We start from the raw sequence: 15,168 nt of genomic DNA on the forward strand, positions 1-15,168 counted from the left end.
AAGATCTAACATTTGTATAATTAGAATCCTAAAAGGAAAAGGGACAGAGAATGAGGTAGAAACAATATTTGAAGAGACAACAGCCAGGAATTTCCTAAAACTGTTGAAAGTTATTAACCCATGGACTCAAGAAGTTCTGTGCACCCCAAGCAGAACAAACGCAAAGAAAACCACACCGACATACATCATAGTAAGATTGGCAAAACCAAAGACAAAAAGAAATCTTAAAAGCAGCCAGAGGAAAAAAGACATTCAGTCAAAGGGACAACAAAAAGATTTACAGCTGACTTTTCCACAGAAATGATGGAAGTCAGAACACAATGGATTGACATCTTTAAAGTATTAAAAGAAAATAACTGGGGCCGGCCCCGTGGCTTAGCGGTTAAGCGCACGCACTCCGCTACTGGCAGCCCGGGTTCAGATCCCAGGCGTGCACCGACGCACCGCTTCTCCGGCCATGCTGAGGCCGCGTCCCACATGCAGCAACTAGAAGGATGTGCAACTATGACATACAACTATCTACTGGGGCCTTGGGGGAAAAAAAAAGGAGGACGATTGGCAATAGATGTTAGCTCAGAGCCAGTCTTCCTCAGCAAAAAGAGGAGGATTAGCATGGATGTTAGCTCAGGGCTGATCTTCCTCACAGAAAAACAAATAAATAAAATAAAAAATAAAATAAAATAGCTGTCAATTTATAATTCTATACTAGCAGAAATATTCTTAAAAAATGAAAGTAAAATAAGGATGTTTTCTAGGCAAACAAAACAGAATTTATCAGCAGCAAATCTGCACTAAAAAAAATACTAAAGAGAGTTCTTCAGATACAAGGAAAATGATCCTAGAGGGAAACATGAAATTGTAGAAAGTAATGAAAAGCAACAGAAAAGATAAACATGTGAGTAAATATAAATGGACATGGACCCAGTAAAATAATGTCATGTCTTATGGTATTTAAAATGTATATAATTAAAATGCATGCAACAAAAATGCAAAAGGCTGAAGGGGTATAAATGCAATGAACATGTCCTAAGATTCTAGTATTATCAGGGAAGTAGTAAAAGTGATAATTTGTATTATTCTGTAATAAGTCAAGGTGCATGTTGCCATCTCTTGGGTAACCAATAATAGAGTAATAAAAAAGATTTTCTTAATCCAAAAGAAGATACTAAGTCAAGTCTACTTGTCACCACTCCTGTGAAGCTCTGGGAGGATGGGAAGGGGAGAGAGGCTTTTTTATCCAGGGCAGGGGTTTTGCCTCAGCAGGTGAATGTATTAGGCAGAGGTAATCGTTGGTATGAAACCCTGAAGATCCTTCTACTGCCAACCCCTTCCAGCTTCCGAGCACAGCCAAGTACCTTTCCCTGAGGCACCTCCATCCATCTATGCATCCATTCATCCATCCATCCATTCCCCAGACAAATCCCTACTAAGGGGTTCCTGGCACGTGCTAGAGGCTAGGCCAGCAGAAATGAACCAGAAACAATCCTAGTCCTCAACAAACTCACACACACTCTTTTTGGACATAATTAAACTGGATCTTTCTCAAACTTTAATGTGCAAACAAAGCACTTGAAATCCTGTAGGTCTGGGGAAGGCCTTGAGATTCTGCATTTCTAACAAGGCCCTAGGACTGCACTTTGAGTGACAAAGAATTAAACAACTAAAATACAGAGTGACAAGCACTATGATGAAATTGCAGCCCAGAGAGGTGAAATAGCTCGCTGAAGCTCCCACAGCGAAGTGGAGTAGCTGGGATCTGACCCCGGATATATCTAACTCCAAATCCTGTGCATGCTGTTTCCCGCCTCCCGCAAGGAGAAGGAAGGGGACTGTGGAGTGGGTAGGGTGGGCATGTAACCCAGCCTTGGGGAAAAGCTGCCCACGTTGGATCTGAGTGGATGAACAGGGGTTTCCTGGCAAAGAAGCAGGGCTGGAAGAAGGCTCCTATTGCAGCAACTGGTGTGAAAATACAAAGAGTGGGGGCTCTGGATTAGAAAGCCTGGATTTTAACCTCGTTCCCCCACTTACGAGCTTTACAATTTTGGACAATTTACTTAATTAAGCTGTGCCTCAGTTTCCTCTACTGTAAAATGAAGAGAATCATAACAGCACCTCCTTCATTGGGTTGATGTGGGAATTAAATGAGATGGTGGATAAAGGGCTTAGAACAGTGTGTGTCACAGAGTAAGCACTCAGTAAATGTTAGCTCCAATGATCTCAGTAGTTGCTCAATGTGATGGACGAGTAATGGAAGGAACGAGGCAATTCCAGGCAGAATGATTCCTCTTGTGCCCAGGGTTGGCCTGGCAGGGCAGGAGACTGAAACACACTGAAATTATTCCCCAGCAGGACTGACGGATGAACTATCCTGCACTTTCCTTGTGGGGAGGGGCCCAGTTATATTCTTAGAGACACATCCCAAGGCTTGGATGACATCCAAAGTCCCCACTGCCCCAAAGCACCTTCACATCTCATAGCTCTTCTCCTCCTAATGACTGTGGAATGGTGGCAAGACCCATTCCCATTTTATAAGTAGGGAAACTGAGGCCCAGAGACGTCAAGTGACTTCTAGCCCCCTGGGTACTAGAGGCAGAGAGGAACTCCTTACTCCCTGGTCAGTACTCTTTCCAGATAGCCCTCCACACTATCTCAGGAGCAAATCGATACTCAAGACCTCCAGTGCAAGAGTTATGAGATTTCCTACCCCGTCCAAAGCTGTCATGTTCACTAACCATTAGCACCTATCAAGAAAAGGGCCCTTTCAGCTGTCTGAGTGACAGCGAGAATGTATCTGGCTCTGCCCCCGATTTGGGAAGAAAGACTTCCTAGTGAAACGGTTGCAGGGAGGGGATCTGGGCTTTATGAGAAAGAAACACCTGGAAACCAATTCTCTACCCTAATACAGCACTTTCCTGGTACACACAAGGGCAGGGACATACCGGATGTGGATGGCCCTCCTACCTAGTAGACTGCTTGGCCAGCATGGCCACGTAGGTGACCACGAAGCTCTGAAACTTGGCCCGCTGCTCCTCCCAGCGATCGTCCACCGAATAGTAGTTGGGCAGAGGTGCTCCAAACAGGATCTCGCTGCGCAGGAGGGAGCTCTTGAGGTTTTCTGCAGACAGGCCCTCGTCCACGTACCAGTAGAACTCAGGGTGAGTCATGGCCAGCTCTAGGGAGCCTGCAGGGGCAGGGGTGGGGCCTGAGAACTCAGCAGGACAGCTCCCACCTGCCCTCCATCAGCATCATCCTGCCCTCTCACCACCTCACCCCCTTCCTAAGAAGCTGGGAAGGTCCCCCTCGGGCTGCCTCCAACTGTCCCTAATGGGACAGAGGGATGGTTTAGAGAACTCACAGCTGCCCAAGAGGAGCAGCCCCCAGATCTGCTCAGGCAGCTTCCACTAAGTTTACATTTTCATTTCAGCTTGAACCTCACCCAATTCCAAGGCTCTGTCTCTGCAGTCCTATAACTCCACCTTCCCCCTCCAGGCCCTCCTTCATCTACCTAGAACCCTGCTCACATCTCCTTTAAAAGGCACGCCCAAGCCCCGCCCCCACAACCATCTCTGGCCCCGCCCTGTCCTTCCTCAAGTCCCATCCCTAATGCACCTCAAACTAACCCCAACTTGGTCTTCCTTCAACCTCAGCCTCTCCCCTATCTTCCTCTGACCAGATGCCCAGTTCTCTGTAACCACACCCTGGCTTCTCTCTAAAAAATATCACGCCCAAGCCCCAGCCCATGCTTTCTCTGACTCTGGCCACAGCATAACTCCTGGTCTCCCTCAATCCAGGAACGCGCCCAAACCTCCTTCCTTGCCTCCCTCGGTCCTATCTCACACCTAACCCCTGCTCACACGGCCCCCAGGCCTGCCCAGCACTCAACTCCAGCCTGGCTCTGCCTCATAGCCAAGCCCCACCCCATCCTCCTACAAGCCTCTAAAGTACTGACCCCACCAAGCCCCGCCCCAGCTCATTCAGGACCCTCCCCTTACAAGCCCCACCCAACCTCAGTCTCCATCCCTTACAAGCCCCACCTCTGTCTCCTCCAGGCCACGTCCCCTACAGGGCTGGCCCCCAGCCACACCCAGGCCTGCTCACCCCGAATGTCTGCCAGGTCCTGGCCCATGCCGTCGTAGTATATCTTGCCGCCCCTCTCAGTGGGAAAGAAGTAGGTCATGAGCGAGCTGGGAGGGGAGCAGTAGGAATAGGAGCCGAGCGGCAGGTCCTTGAGCACTTCATGGGGCTTCCAGCAGAATTCCCGGAAGCCCGGGTGGTCCATGACCTTGCGCTCAATCTCGTGGATCGTGACCAGCCGCTCGCTGGTAAAAATGTTGCGCTCTGCGTCTCCACGTGCTAGGAAGATGAGCTCGATGCGCCAGTGCGCATGCGTCTGGGTGTTGGCGCTCACATAGGAGCGAGAGTAGTCCCAACGCGAGGCGCCCCGGCGAGCACGGCTCTGATTGGCTGCGGCAGCCGCAGGGGGCGGGTCGCTGGGTTGGTGGCGCCCAGTCTCCTCCAGCCCCTGGTTCACCGGGGCTTCACTCTGGTTGGCTGCCACATCTGCCAGGGGCGGGGTCTCACGCCGAAGACGCCCGCTCCGATTGGCTACTGGCTTCTGGGCGGCTGAGGTGTCCCACGACGGGCCGGGGCCACGCCCCGGGGCCACCACAGGGACCGCGTGGGAGGCCCTGGCTGCCGGCCGCGAGCGGTTGCCGAGATGCAGCTGCTGCAGCTGCTCTGAGATGAGGCGCTGGAGCGTCTCAGAGGTGAAGTCTGCCAAGTCGCGCCGGTTGCGACCCCAGGACCCAAACTGGGACTTGAGCGCCAGCGCCAGGGCATCGAAACGCTGGGAGGCCTCGTGGTTGCGGATCTCAAAGGCGTTGTAGGAGATGTCAATGTCCAGCGGCGGGTAGTAGAGGAACATGAAGGCTGACAGGGCCATGGGGATGCTACAGCCCAGGAAGAGCACCAGCCCCGCACAGCACGGATTGGTGAAGGCCCAGCCCAGGGTACTCCAGAAGCCCGAGGCTGGGGGCCGGGAGGGCAAGGTCCAGTGCCGCCAGCAACACTGGCCCCCTGCCCCAGCTTGGGGCCCCAGCCTCTGGGCCCTCCTGAAGGCCTCACCCATTGCTTCCTCCTCCTCTTCTTGCTCCTCGTCCAGCCACACATCCTGCAGCAAGGGGTCATCCTCTGAGTCCATAGCCTACAGGAGAGGGAGAGGGTCAGCAGGCTGGAGAGGGGGAGAGGATGGTGCCCTGTGGCTGCAGTCACCCAGTGCTGGGTATTAACCCTGCCCACTCATAACCAAGTGTGAATACTACAATGGAATGGCACCAAGCAGGCATTCAACCCAACTGAATTCAACCACACGTGCACAAAACAGAAAGAAAAAGCCCTATTATTTGCCCACCACCTCCCCTAACTAGATTGTAGCTTTCAAGGCCACAGTAAAAGGAGATTCTTAGCTCATTTGCACCCAGAAGAGATATTCCTCCCCATGTAAGGGATATTCAAGGGAAATTTGACTGCGCATGATTTCCCAATTTTTGTTACATTCTCTGATTTTAGAACTCAAGGCCAATGTGAGGTGTTACTCCACTGCAACCACTTTTATTTAATGAACAACTATAAAGTACCTTCCAGAAGTACCAGGGTGGAAGGTAAAGAACACGATCTTTGGAATCAGATGGACCCTGGTTTGGGTCCCGGTAGCGTGAACATTGGCAAGGCAGTGAACCTCTCTGAACCTCAGAGTCTTCGTCTATAAAATAGAGGTGGCCATTCCTGCCTCACACGATTGTGGCGAGGGTCAAGGGTGGAAGCACTCTGCAGTCTGTGTAGTACATTAGTTATTATCTGCCGCATAAATAGATTTCTTTGCTCCCCTCTAGGGACTGTAATGTGCTCAGCCATTGCCCATGTGGCTGTGCCAGGACTGCTGCCTGTCATGGCTCTCCTCAAGAACTCTCAGTAGTTCCCCACCCCCTCTTTGGGACGCTGCAGCTGCAGCCACTGTTTGTCGGGCCCAGACCACTTAACATGCAGCTCAGCAAAGTCAAACCTTTGGGCATGGGCAGGGGTCAGGCATCTGTCTCCCCAAGATTTGGGCACAAGCAGCAGGAGGGCCCAGTAGGAGCGGGCAGGGCTGGGCAGCCTGAGGACTCCAGCAGGGTGGCCTGAAGGCAGGAGGTCCCCTGGCATCCCCGGGCCTGGCCTGTCCCCCTTGTCTCTTTGGACAGAGAGAGATTCATTACCCAGTTAGACACCAGGCAGTGAGAGGAGGGAGCTAATTATGCCAGAGCTGGCTAATTAATGCTGCCCTTCTTATTAACATTCTCTAGAGTGCTCCATTTCAATTAGACGGTCTGTCCGGGAAGAGGGGGCTGCCATCAGCCCAGAGAAAGTGAGGAAGAGAGGGCAAGAGGAAGGAGGGAAACAGAGACAGAGAGACAGAATGCAGAAGAGATCAGCGACAGAGACAGATGGAAAGAGGAGAGACAGAGGGGAGAGAGGAATTGGGTGGGGGCAGAGATGCAAATAGGGAAACGAAAGAGAGAAAGGGCAAGAGTGAGCAAGGGGTGCTGACGGTGGTCGGGAGAGGAGGGGGCACAGCAGAAGACTTGAGAGGGACAGAGGCCTGGAAGGGGCGGGAACTGCTCCTGTAACATGCAAGATTCCTGTCAATGAGATAATTAAACTCCCGTTTATGATGCCGTAAAGCGAGTCTGCCGCTAACTGCCCTGAGGCCCAATTTGTATTCGCAGAAACTCCTGCAAGTGAACCAAAGGCGGCTCAGACTCACCCCATCTCCAAATGGCAAAACCAAGTCTGCACATGGAGGTGGGGGCATGTGGGAGCCGCGCCCCATCCCAGCCACCGCAGGAGGAAGCTGATGGTAATACGGTGGAGAGGGGCAGGGGCCACTTTTGTACTTTTCCTGGGGACTAAGTCCATCCACCCTGTCCCCAGCCTCAGCTTGCCCTTTGGGGTGTACAGTTCACAATGTGTGGGTGTGTGAGGTCAAAGCCCAGGATTCTGGGTCACAGCAGCACTGCTTGGGTGATTTGGGGGCCCCTCTATCCACTGCTACTCCACTAGGAATGCCATTCCCTTCCCCGGGCGTCCAAATCTAAAGCATCTTTCAAGCCCTTGTTCAAGTGTCACCTCTGCCAAGAAGCCTTCCCAGACCTGACCTCCCCTCCCCACCAGCTGCTTGTCTAAGCTGCTCACCACGCTTTGGGGTAAAAATTACTTAGAGACAGAAAAGGTGGGGCAGTGTAGCAGAATGTTAAGAGCTATGGCTTTGGAGGCACACAGACTTGGGTGCCAATCTCAGCTGTACAACTTAGGGCAGGCAGTGTAAGCTTTCTGAGCCTCAATCTTCCCATCTGCAAAACGGGGCTAACAGGACTCCCCACAGAGGTGGTCAGCAGGCTGCCCACAGTGCCTGGTGGGTATAAGTGCTTGGGGAACGACCTGTACTGTTTTTTATACTCCGCTTCTCCTTAAAGGCTGTGAACTCCAAAAAGAGCCACGTGCATTGTATTTGCCAAGGATGCCCTCGACAATATCTCCCATCTCACTTGCTTTTCTCATGATGTGACTTTGAGACTTCTCCCATCAAGAAGTAATGTCTGCATTCCTTCCCCTTGAATCCAGGTGGGCTTGTGAGCACAGCAGAAGCGGTGCTCTGTGACTCCGGAGGCTAGGTAATAAAGGGCGAGGCAGCGTCCACCTGGCTCCCTTGAGACACTCCTCCTTGGAACCCAGCCACCTGCGGTGAGGAAGCCCAAACGAACCCGTGCAGAGAGACCACACATAGGAGCTCCTGCCAACAACCTGGCTGACAGCCAGCATCAACCACCGGACATGTGGGTGAAGATGCCTCCGGATGATTCTGGCCTCCAGGTCATTGAGTAACCCCTAGCCTGCAAGTCTTCACACTGAGGCCCAGATCCTGTGGAGCAGAGCTAAGCCACCCTCGCCTGTGCCCTGTCCTGACCCACGGAGTCCCTGAGCATAACACATTGGTTGTCACACATCAGTAAGTTTTGGGATAGTTTGTTACAAGCAATAGTAACTGGCATAAGGGCAAGAGAGCCTGTCCTGTATGTGTGACTCTGCGCCCTGCAGGCAGCATTTGCTGGATTTAAGTGACCAGAAAATTGGGCACGGCCATTCCTCCTCCCAGTGAGAGCTCCACAGCTGTGGACATGAACTCCAAGGGGTCAGAGACTTGGCTGTCGTGTTGCCTGCTGGGTTCCCGTGGCCTAAAATACTCCTGGAGGGGGTCACTGCTTAGCAGATATTTACTGAATGAAGGAAGGAAAAGGAATCTCTGAAGAATCTGGGTTAGATATTAGATAGAACTTTCCCCTGGACAGAGGACAGTTAGACACTAAACAATACAAGAGTATGGCAGAGAGTATGGTTTCTTCTGCGTGGGGTGGGAAGGATCTTGGAGAGTGTGAAATGGACGAGCAGGAAGTGGACTTGATGGGCTCTTTGTCTGTCACCCCCCTCCCCACCCCATTCCCACCTTCTCAGTCCACCCCTGAAAAGCAAAGCTGCCATGTGGGAAGTCACACCAGACAGGTGCCCCCAACTTTCTGTGTGGCCCTGGGCATGCCCCGGCCCCTCTTGGTGCCCTGTCTCCCTCATCTGGCAGTGGGATGGTAAAATCCCAGGTGCCCCCAGCTGTGACACCCCCAGAATCTCTGAGAAGCCCTAGTCTGCAGGCCAAAGAGTGTGGGTGGGATCTGAGAGATGCCACCAAACTGAGGGAGGCCCGGCTGGCAGGTGGAGTCTGACACCAATGCCTCAGCCAGCAACCACCTCCCCAGGCCCCTCCATGAGATGGGCAGCAAATTGCAAATCTGTTTTCCTTTCTCAAATGACGGGAATTGATTAGCTTAGTGAAGAGCTCCAGCTGCTCCGTGGAAGGGAGCTAAGGGTGGCCCCTTGGGTACCTGTCATTGGCTCAGGCGAAGAGCCCGCAGTAGGACTGTGATCACAGGGGACTGAGATCATGCCTTCTGATCTCCCATTAGGGGGGGCCCTTGGAGTGCACTTCTCCTGCTCAGTGAGCGACGGGCTCTCTCCCTCTCTCCCCCACTCCATCTCTGTCTCTGTCACGCACACGCATACACTCAGAGGTGGTCAACATTAAACTCTGGGCCTCCCAGGGACCCATGAACCAAGGTGGACACACATCCACGGAACAAGGTCTCCCTCTTCTTGGGAAAAGCAAGTGGGGCAGCTGCCTAAAAGGGCACAGCAGACCCTGGGGACCCTTGGAAGGAAGAACCTGGCCCAGTTTCAAGGGCCAGGCTTGGGGTAACCCAAAGCCACATTTGCAGCATAATCCCAGTTTTATAACAGAAAAAAAATCCACATATATATATGCATTTTTTAAAAACCCATTAACAGCAGTTATCTCTGTCTGGAAGGATTATGGGTGATTTTTATTTTCTCCTGTATACTTGTATATTTCCAATTTTTCTGCAATGATCAGGTACAGCCTTACTTTTAGAACCAAAAATAAATGTTATTTAAAAATAGAATGTGTGTATGTGTGTGGAAGGGATTTTTGCTAACAGCCTTCAAGTCTTTGAGGAGTTGCTATAATAGGCGGGGGGGGGGGGGGGTTCTGTCCTCCAAGGAGAGAAAACAAGGAGAGTTGACTCAACTTGCAGCAGGAGAGATCCTGGTTAGAAAGCAGAAGGACCTGGGGAGAGAGGGAGTTGGCAGACGCCCAATGGGTGAATGAGTGTGGACTCTCCTATTCCCCTGAGATGGAGAGAGGGGTCTTTAAAATGAGCAGGAAGTAGATCATGGCCCCATGGTCCCATTGGACCCAGAAGGGACCGAGAGCACAGCTAGTCCAACTCCCTCATTTTACAGATAGGAAATTGAGACCCAGTGAAGACAGGGACTTACCCTAGGCCATATTTCAGTGGCAGAGCCCAGGACCCGTGGCCCGTAGGAGTGCTCGCTCTGCTCCATCACCAGATTCGGGGGGAAGTTTTTGGCAGCCTCAGGGAACAACTGGACCTGGAGAAGATGACGCGTGGACCCCAAGAGCCAAAATAGGGGAGCTATTTTTAAGGCCTAAGGAAAGAGGCGTTCTTCAAGTCACAAGCCAGATGGACGTCCCCATCTGGACAGAATGGGGCTCAAAGACGCCCCCAGCCCCCCACCAGGTCTCGCCCTTCTTCCGAGCAGCTCAGGGATGTGGCCTCATGCGGGAGCATGCCTGCAGCCCTGTTTACAACCTCCCTCCTCCTGGCGAAGGATGACAGACCCCTTTCTTCTTCATTCCCCCATCCCAGCCAGACTATTAAAATGTAATCAAAAAATCACATTAGACATGCAGATTCGACTTAAAATACCTATATGTATATATAATTTAACGGCAATTAGGAGCTAATCAGCTTTTCTTCTTGTCGGGGTGTTTTGCCTCCCTGGTTCAGCTCTGGTCTTTGGAAACATCTTGGGGTCTTTGATTCTCCCACCCACGGGCTGAGAGATTCGGGCAGAGTTCAAAATGAGATATGTTGAGTGGAACAGCTCTGTTTACCCCTGATATGTTGAAGTGGGGACATTCTTCACTTCCTGGTTATGGGTCCGCGCCTTTGGTGAATTCAGCTCATCTGAGGCGGAGAAGGGAGGAAAGGAGAGAGGGCTCGGCCCCTCCTAGGCATCACTGTTCTAAGTCCTAGTACCCCATCTTCTGAGAGTCTGCCACCCTCCAGATGCCCCGGCTTTGTGCCTGCCATCCAGAGTCCCAAGCCCCCTTCTCTGAGACCTGGGAACTCCATCTCAGGCCAGGATGCTGCAGAAGCATTGGACACATGGTGGTAAAACCAGGGCAAAATCTCACAGATGGGGTGAAGCTATAAGTCCCACTAGCTCAATGCAGAAACTCTGACACCTGTTAAGATAATCATAACATAATAATTACCTGTTATGTTAGAACATGTACAAGTTCTCTACCCACCCTCTCTCATATTTACATTAGCTCTGCAAGGGAAGCATTATGGATGTCCTCATTTTACCAAAGAATAAATAGAGAGGTTAAGTGACTCCCTTGTGGCCACACAGCTATTAAGAGGTAGAACTAGAGTTTGAACCTCAGGTCTACCAACTCCAAAGCCCACCTCTTCTCTTCATTCCAGGCAGCCCTTGAGTTTCTTGAGAATGGAGATGTCAGTACCCCATGAAGAAACCCACCGCCCTTTAGCAAGCCTGCACCATCCCCACAAGACCTGAAATCACCCAGGCTTTGACAGTTCTCCTCTCAATAGGTGACAGCTCAAGACACGATGTAAAGGAAGTCTCCACCAGTCTTGGGAGCCTGGCCTTCCCTTCAAAGGGGGCGTGGGTGTGATGGTTAATTTCATGTGGCTGGCCCACGGGATGCCCAGATATTTGACCAAACATAATTCTGGGTGTGGAGACTGAGTAAAGCAAGTTGCCCTTGCTAATGTGGGCCTCATCCAATCGATTGAAGACCTGAACAGAATCAAAAGGCTGAACGAGAGGGAACTCTCTCTGCTGACTGCTAGAGCTGGGGCATTGGTCTTTCCCAGCCTTCAGACTCGGACTGAAACCTTGGCTCTTCCTGAGTCTCGAGCCTGCTGGCTTTGGACAGGAACTTATGTCATTGGCTCTCCTGGTTCTCAGGCCTTTGGGCACAGACAGACACTACACCATCGGCTCTCCTGGGTCTCCAGCTGGCCAACTGCAGCCCTGGGGACTTCTCAGCCTCCATAATCACGTGACCCAATTCCTCATAATCAATCTATCTATCTATATCTATCATCTCTCTATCTCCTATTGGTTCTGTTTCTCTGGAGAACCCTGACCAATACAATTTCCTCAGGGGGAAAGTAGGGGTGAAGCAGGGAGCCCCATCCTAGCATCTGGATCCTAGGGCCCTCCTAGAGTTTTCTCTCAAGAAGCCCCAAGTCCTACCCAGAAGCTCAAATGAAAATGGCAGCAGAGCCAGGGAACACCCTCCACATCTGCAGAGGAAGGAACATGGCTGGGTGACTTTCAGTACTTGTCTGGGCCCTTCTCCCGGCAAGAAGATCCTAAGTCCCCCACCGCATCCTTCCTGCCCCAGCCCTGAGGAAACTTGGCTCTGCGGCTGCAGCTGAAGCCGGCGCCCGCACCTTCCCCCCATCAGACCTGCTGCTCCCGAGAAACACCATCCTCGTCGGCTAAATTTGCCAGCAGAGGGCAGGAAATTCAGAGGGAGGCACATGACCACTCCTTCCCTCAAAGAAAATCTGGGTTTATTTATTGGGATCCCAGGTGCGGTGGGAGAGGGAAGGGAGTTGGGGCGGGGGGGGGGGGGGCTCTGTGGTGAGCCTGTCCCGGCCCCTTATTTCTCAGAGAAGGCGGGCTGCGGAGATGGAGCGCGTGAAGGATGGCTGGCCTGCCCGGGCTGGCAGCTGGTGAGGAAACTGTGGGCACTGACTCATACACCCAACAGCTCCATATAAATCAGGCAAACAAGCTTAGCTCCGGTCAATACGTCACCCGGGGAAAAGTCCCAGCCGGCACCAGAGGAACCCAACATTAATGGTCACAACAGCCACTGTCACTATCCCCCTGTCTGTGCTCTCTTTCTAATGGGCTCAAGGGGGCAGAACTGGTCCCCCAAACGAAGAGGGATATCAGGTACTGAGAGCACAAGGGCGGGATCTTCCCAGGGGGAGGGGAGATAAGCACAGACTTTGCATTCCGAGAGACCTGGGCGCAAACTCTGGCTCTGTGGCTAGCTGGGCGCCTTGGGCAAGTCTCAGTTTCCTCATTTGTAAAGTGGGGATGGGGATACCCAGCTTGCTGAGTCACGGCAGCCAGTATGTCATTATAAGCTTCTCAGATGGGAAGAATCCCAAATCTGGCCCCTGCTCAGGGGCAGGTCTATGGTCAGCCAGAGCTGACTCTTTTATTATCTTCCACAGAGGCCCTTGGACTTGGATGTGGATCAGTCACCGGGCGCACTTATTAAAATGCAAACTCCTGGGCCAGACACCAGATCCCGTCCATCAGACTCTCAGGGTGTGGGGCCCGGGAATCTGTATTTACACCACCTCCCCAGGAGATTCTGTGGCTGGCGGTCTGGGACCATTCTTTGAAAGATCCCACTGCCCTGGGCACCCTCCCCAGTCCCCAGTGGCCTCTTCCTGGTAATCTAGCCTTTGGCCTTCCCCAGCTGGGGCTCACACCTGCAGGCTTGTCCCGCCTTCTGGCTCAGAGGATGGACTGAGCCTCCTGGACCTCTGACCAGGTCTTGCTCCTCAAAGCACCTCTTCCTCCAGCCATGGGGAGGGAAGAAATGATGGCATTTGGGCCCAAAACAGGACTTTATGGCCAGAGAGGGGGACACAGACAGGCTGCCCACATCTGCCAACTGGATCTTCCTGGTGGGGCCAGGCAGCGAAAGAAAATAGAAGGCCAACCCGGCCCCGTGGCATAGCAGTTAAGTGCGCGCGCTCCACTGCTGGCGGCCTGGGTTCGGATCCCGGGCGCTCGCTGATGCACCGCTTGTCAGGCCATGCTGTGGCGACGTCCCATATAAAGTAGAGGAAGATGGGCACGGATGTTAGCCCAGGGCCAGTCTTCCTCAGCAAAAAGAGGAGGATTGGCATGGATGATAGCTCAGGGCTGATCTTCCCCACACACACACACAAAAAATAGAAGGCCAAGGGCTTACTATCCACCACGCCCCACGCAAGGGGCTTGGGTGGGCCGTCTCCCATCCACTGAGCACTGCTGTGTGCCCAGCACTAGGCGCTTCACTTATTTGCGTCGTCTCTGATCCAGCCTCAGCTCTACCAGGCAGCTCGCAGGAGCGGGGCTGGGATCTAAGCCTCTGCAGGCCAGCATCAGAGCCCATCCGTTTAGCCACCAGGCTCTACTGCCAAAAGGAATTTCACCCTGCTGACACACTCTTGCCCCTCTCTCTCCACCCCTTTCCGCTTGCACAACTCAGGCCCACGACCCAGGCCCGTCAGCCCTGGCTCCTGGTACCCGCCAAGCAGCCTCGGCATCTCTGAGGAAAAGGCAGTAAAAACTTAATAAAACCAGCAACACTTACAGAGCCAGGGAAATACAGCCAGGCCCCCCAGACGTCCCTTGCCTGAAGGGTCGGAAGGTTCCTGAAAACCCTCATGGCTCTCCTTGGCCAACCTGTCCAGGCCACCCCCTCCACCACCCTCCCCACCCTCAGTCCCAAGTCCTGGCCGCTGCCTCGAGTTCTGTGTGAGCCCAGAGAACCCACTGGGCCCAGCAGCCAGTCAGTTCCCCAGCCCCCAGACCGCTGGGTTAGTAAAACATAGAAAGATCCCCACAAAATATGACCAATAACCACGGCAATAAAAGCCAAATTGGATTCCTTCCTGGCTGATGAGCTCAGGGCCCTTCTCTCTCTCTGAGACCTGATTAACAAGTATGTAAAGCAATTCCCCTCGCATCTCTGGCTCCAGCCAAAGCCAGCTCTTTCTGGAGCTCAAGCTCAGGGGCAAGGGAGGTGGCAGAAGCAGGGGACGGGTACTCAGGGCAGCAGAAGTGGCCCTGGGGGCTGGGAATAGGGACCTGCCCTGCCACTGGCCTGCTGTGGTACCCAGAACAAGTCATTTAACATCTCTGGATGGTGGGTCCCCCATCTGTCAGATGGTGGGTGGGAAGAGATGCTCTCTACACCCTCCGCCTCTGATTCTCAGCTGCTGCCAAAGAGGGGGAGGCAGAGAAAGGGAAGTGGGCTCCCCTCTACCCCTCTTCAGAAGCTATTGTATAAGGCGGGGGGCACGCAGGGTGGGTCCTGCTGTAATGTCATGCCAAGCAGCAGGAACCGCCGAATAGCGCATGCTGGGTGCCATCAGCTCCGCTGGGACCCAGTAGGTGACCGTGTGCCGGTTCTTAGCTCTGGGGAAAGCTTTGGAGACCACTATCCCTCCCCTGCCCCAGCACACCCAGACCACATCTGTGGGTCCAGGGACATTGCAAGGCTCTTCTTGGTCCCATACCACAAAAGAGAAGCCTGAGGGTAAATTGGAAGCTAAAACACAAAAAGGCACATTGTGCAATGTGCCCAAACGCAGGGCCACCCTGACTGGGTGGGGATGGAGCTCTGGGAAGGGGCTGTACCCCCAGCCT

The 15,168-nt window shown here is 52.9% G+C and overlaps 1 protein-coding gene across 2 annotated transcripts in view; it reads right to left on the reverse strand.

Annotated features, from left to right (window-relative positions):
* Positions 1-15,168, reverse strand: part of DISP3 (dispatched RND transporter family member 3) — a 51,684-nt gene that overhangs the window by 27,361 nt on the left and 9,155 nt on the right. For both annotated transcript variants that reach the window (XM_004425581.3, XM_087446828.1), the window contains exons 2-3: positions 4,099-5,203; positions 2,962-3,181 (exon numbers count right to left, since the gene is read on the reverse strand). In XM_004425581.3, coding sequence (XP_004425638.1) covers positions 2,962-3,181; positions 4,099-5,200 — 1,322 coding nt within the window. In that variant the 5' untranslated portion in view covers positions 5,201-5,203. The remainder of the gene's footprint in view (positions 1-2,961; positions 3,182-4,098; positions 5,204-15,168) is intronic.

This window comes from Ceratotherium simum, chromosome 22 (assembly GCF_057802395.1).
Source record: "Ceratotherium simum simum isolate JZ-2026a chromosome 22, ASM5780239v1, whole genome shotgun sequence".
Lineage (NCBI taxonomy): Eukaryota > Metazoa > Chordata > Mammalia > Perissodactyla > Rhinocerotidae > Ceratotherium > Ceratotherium simum.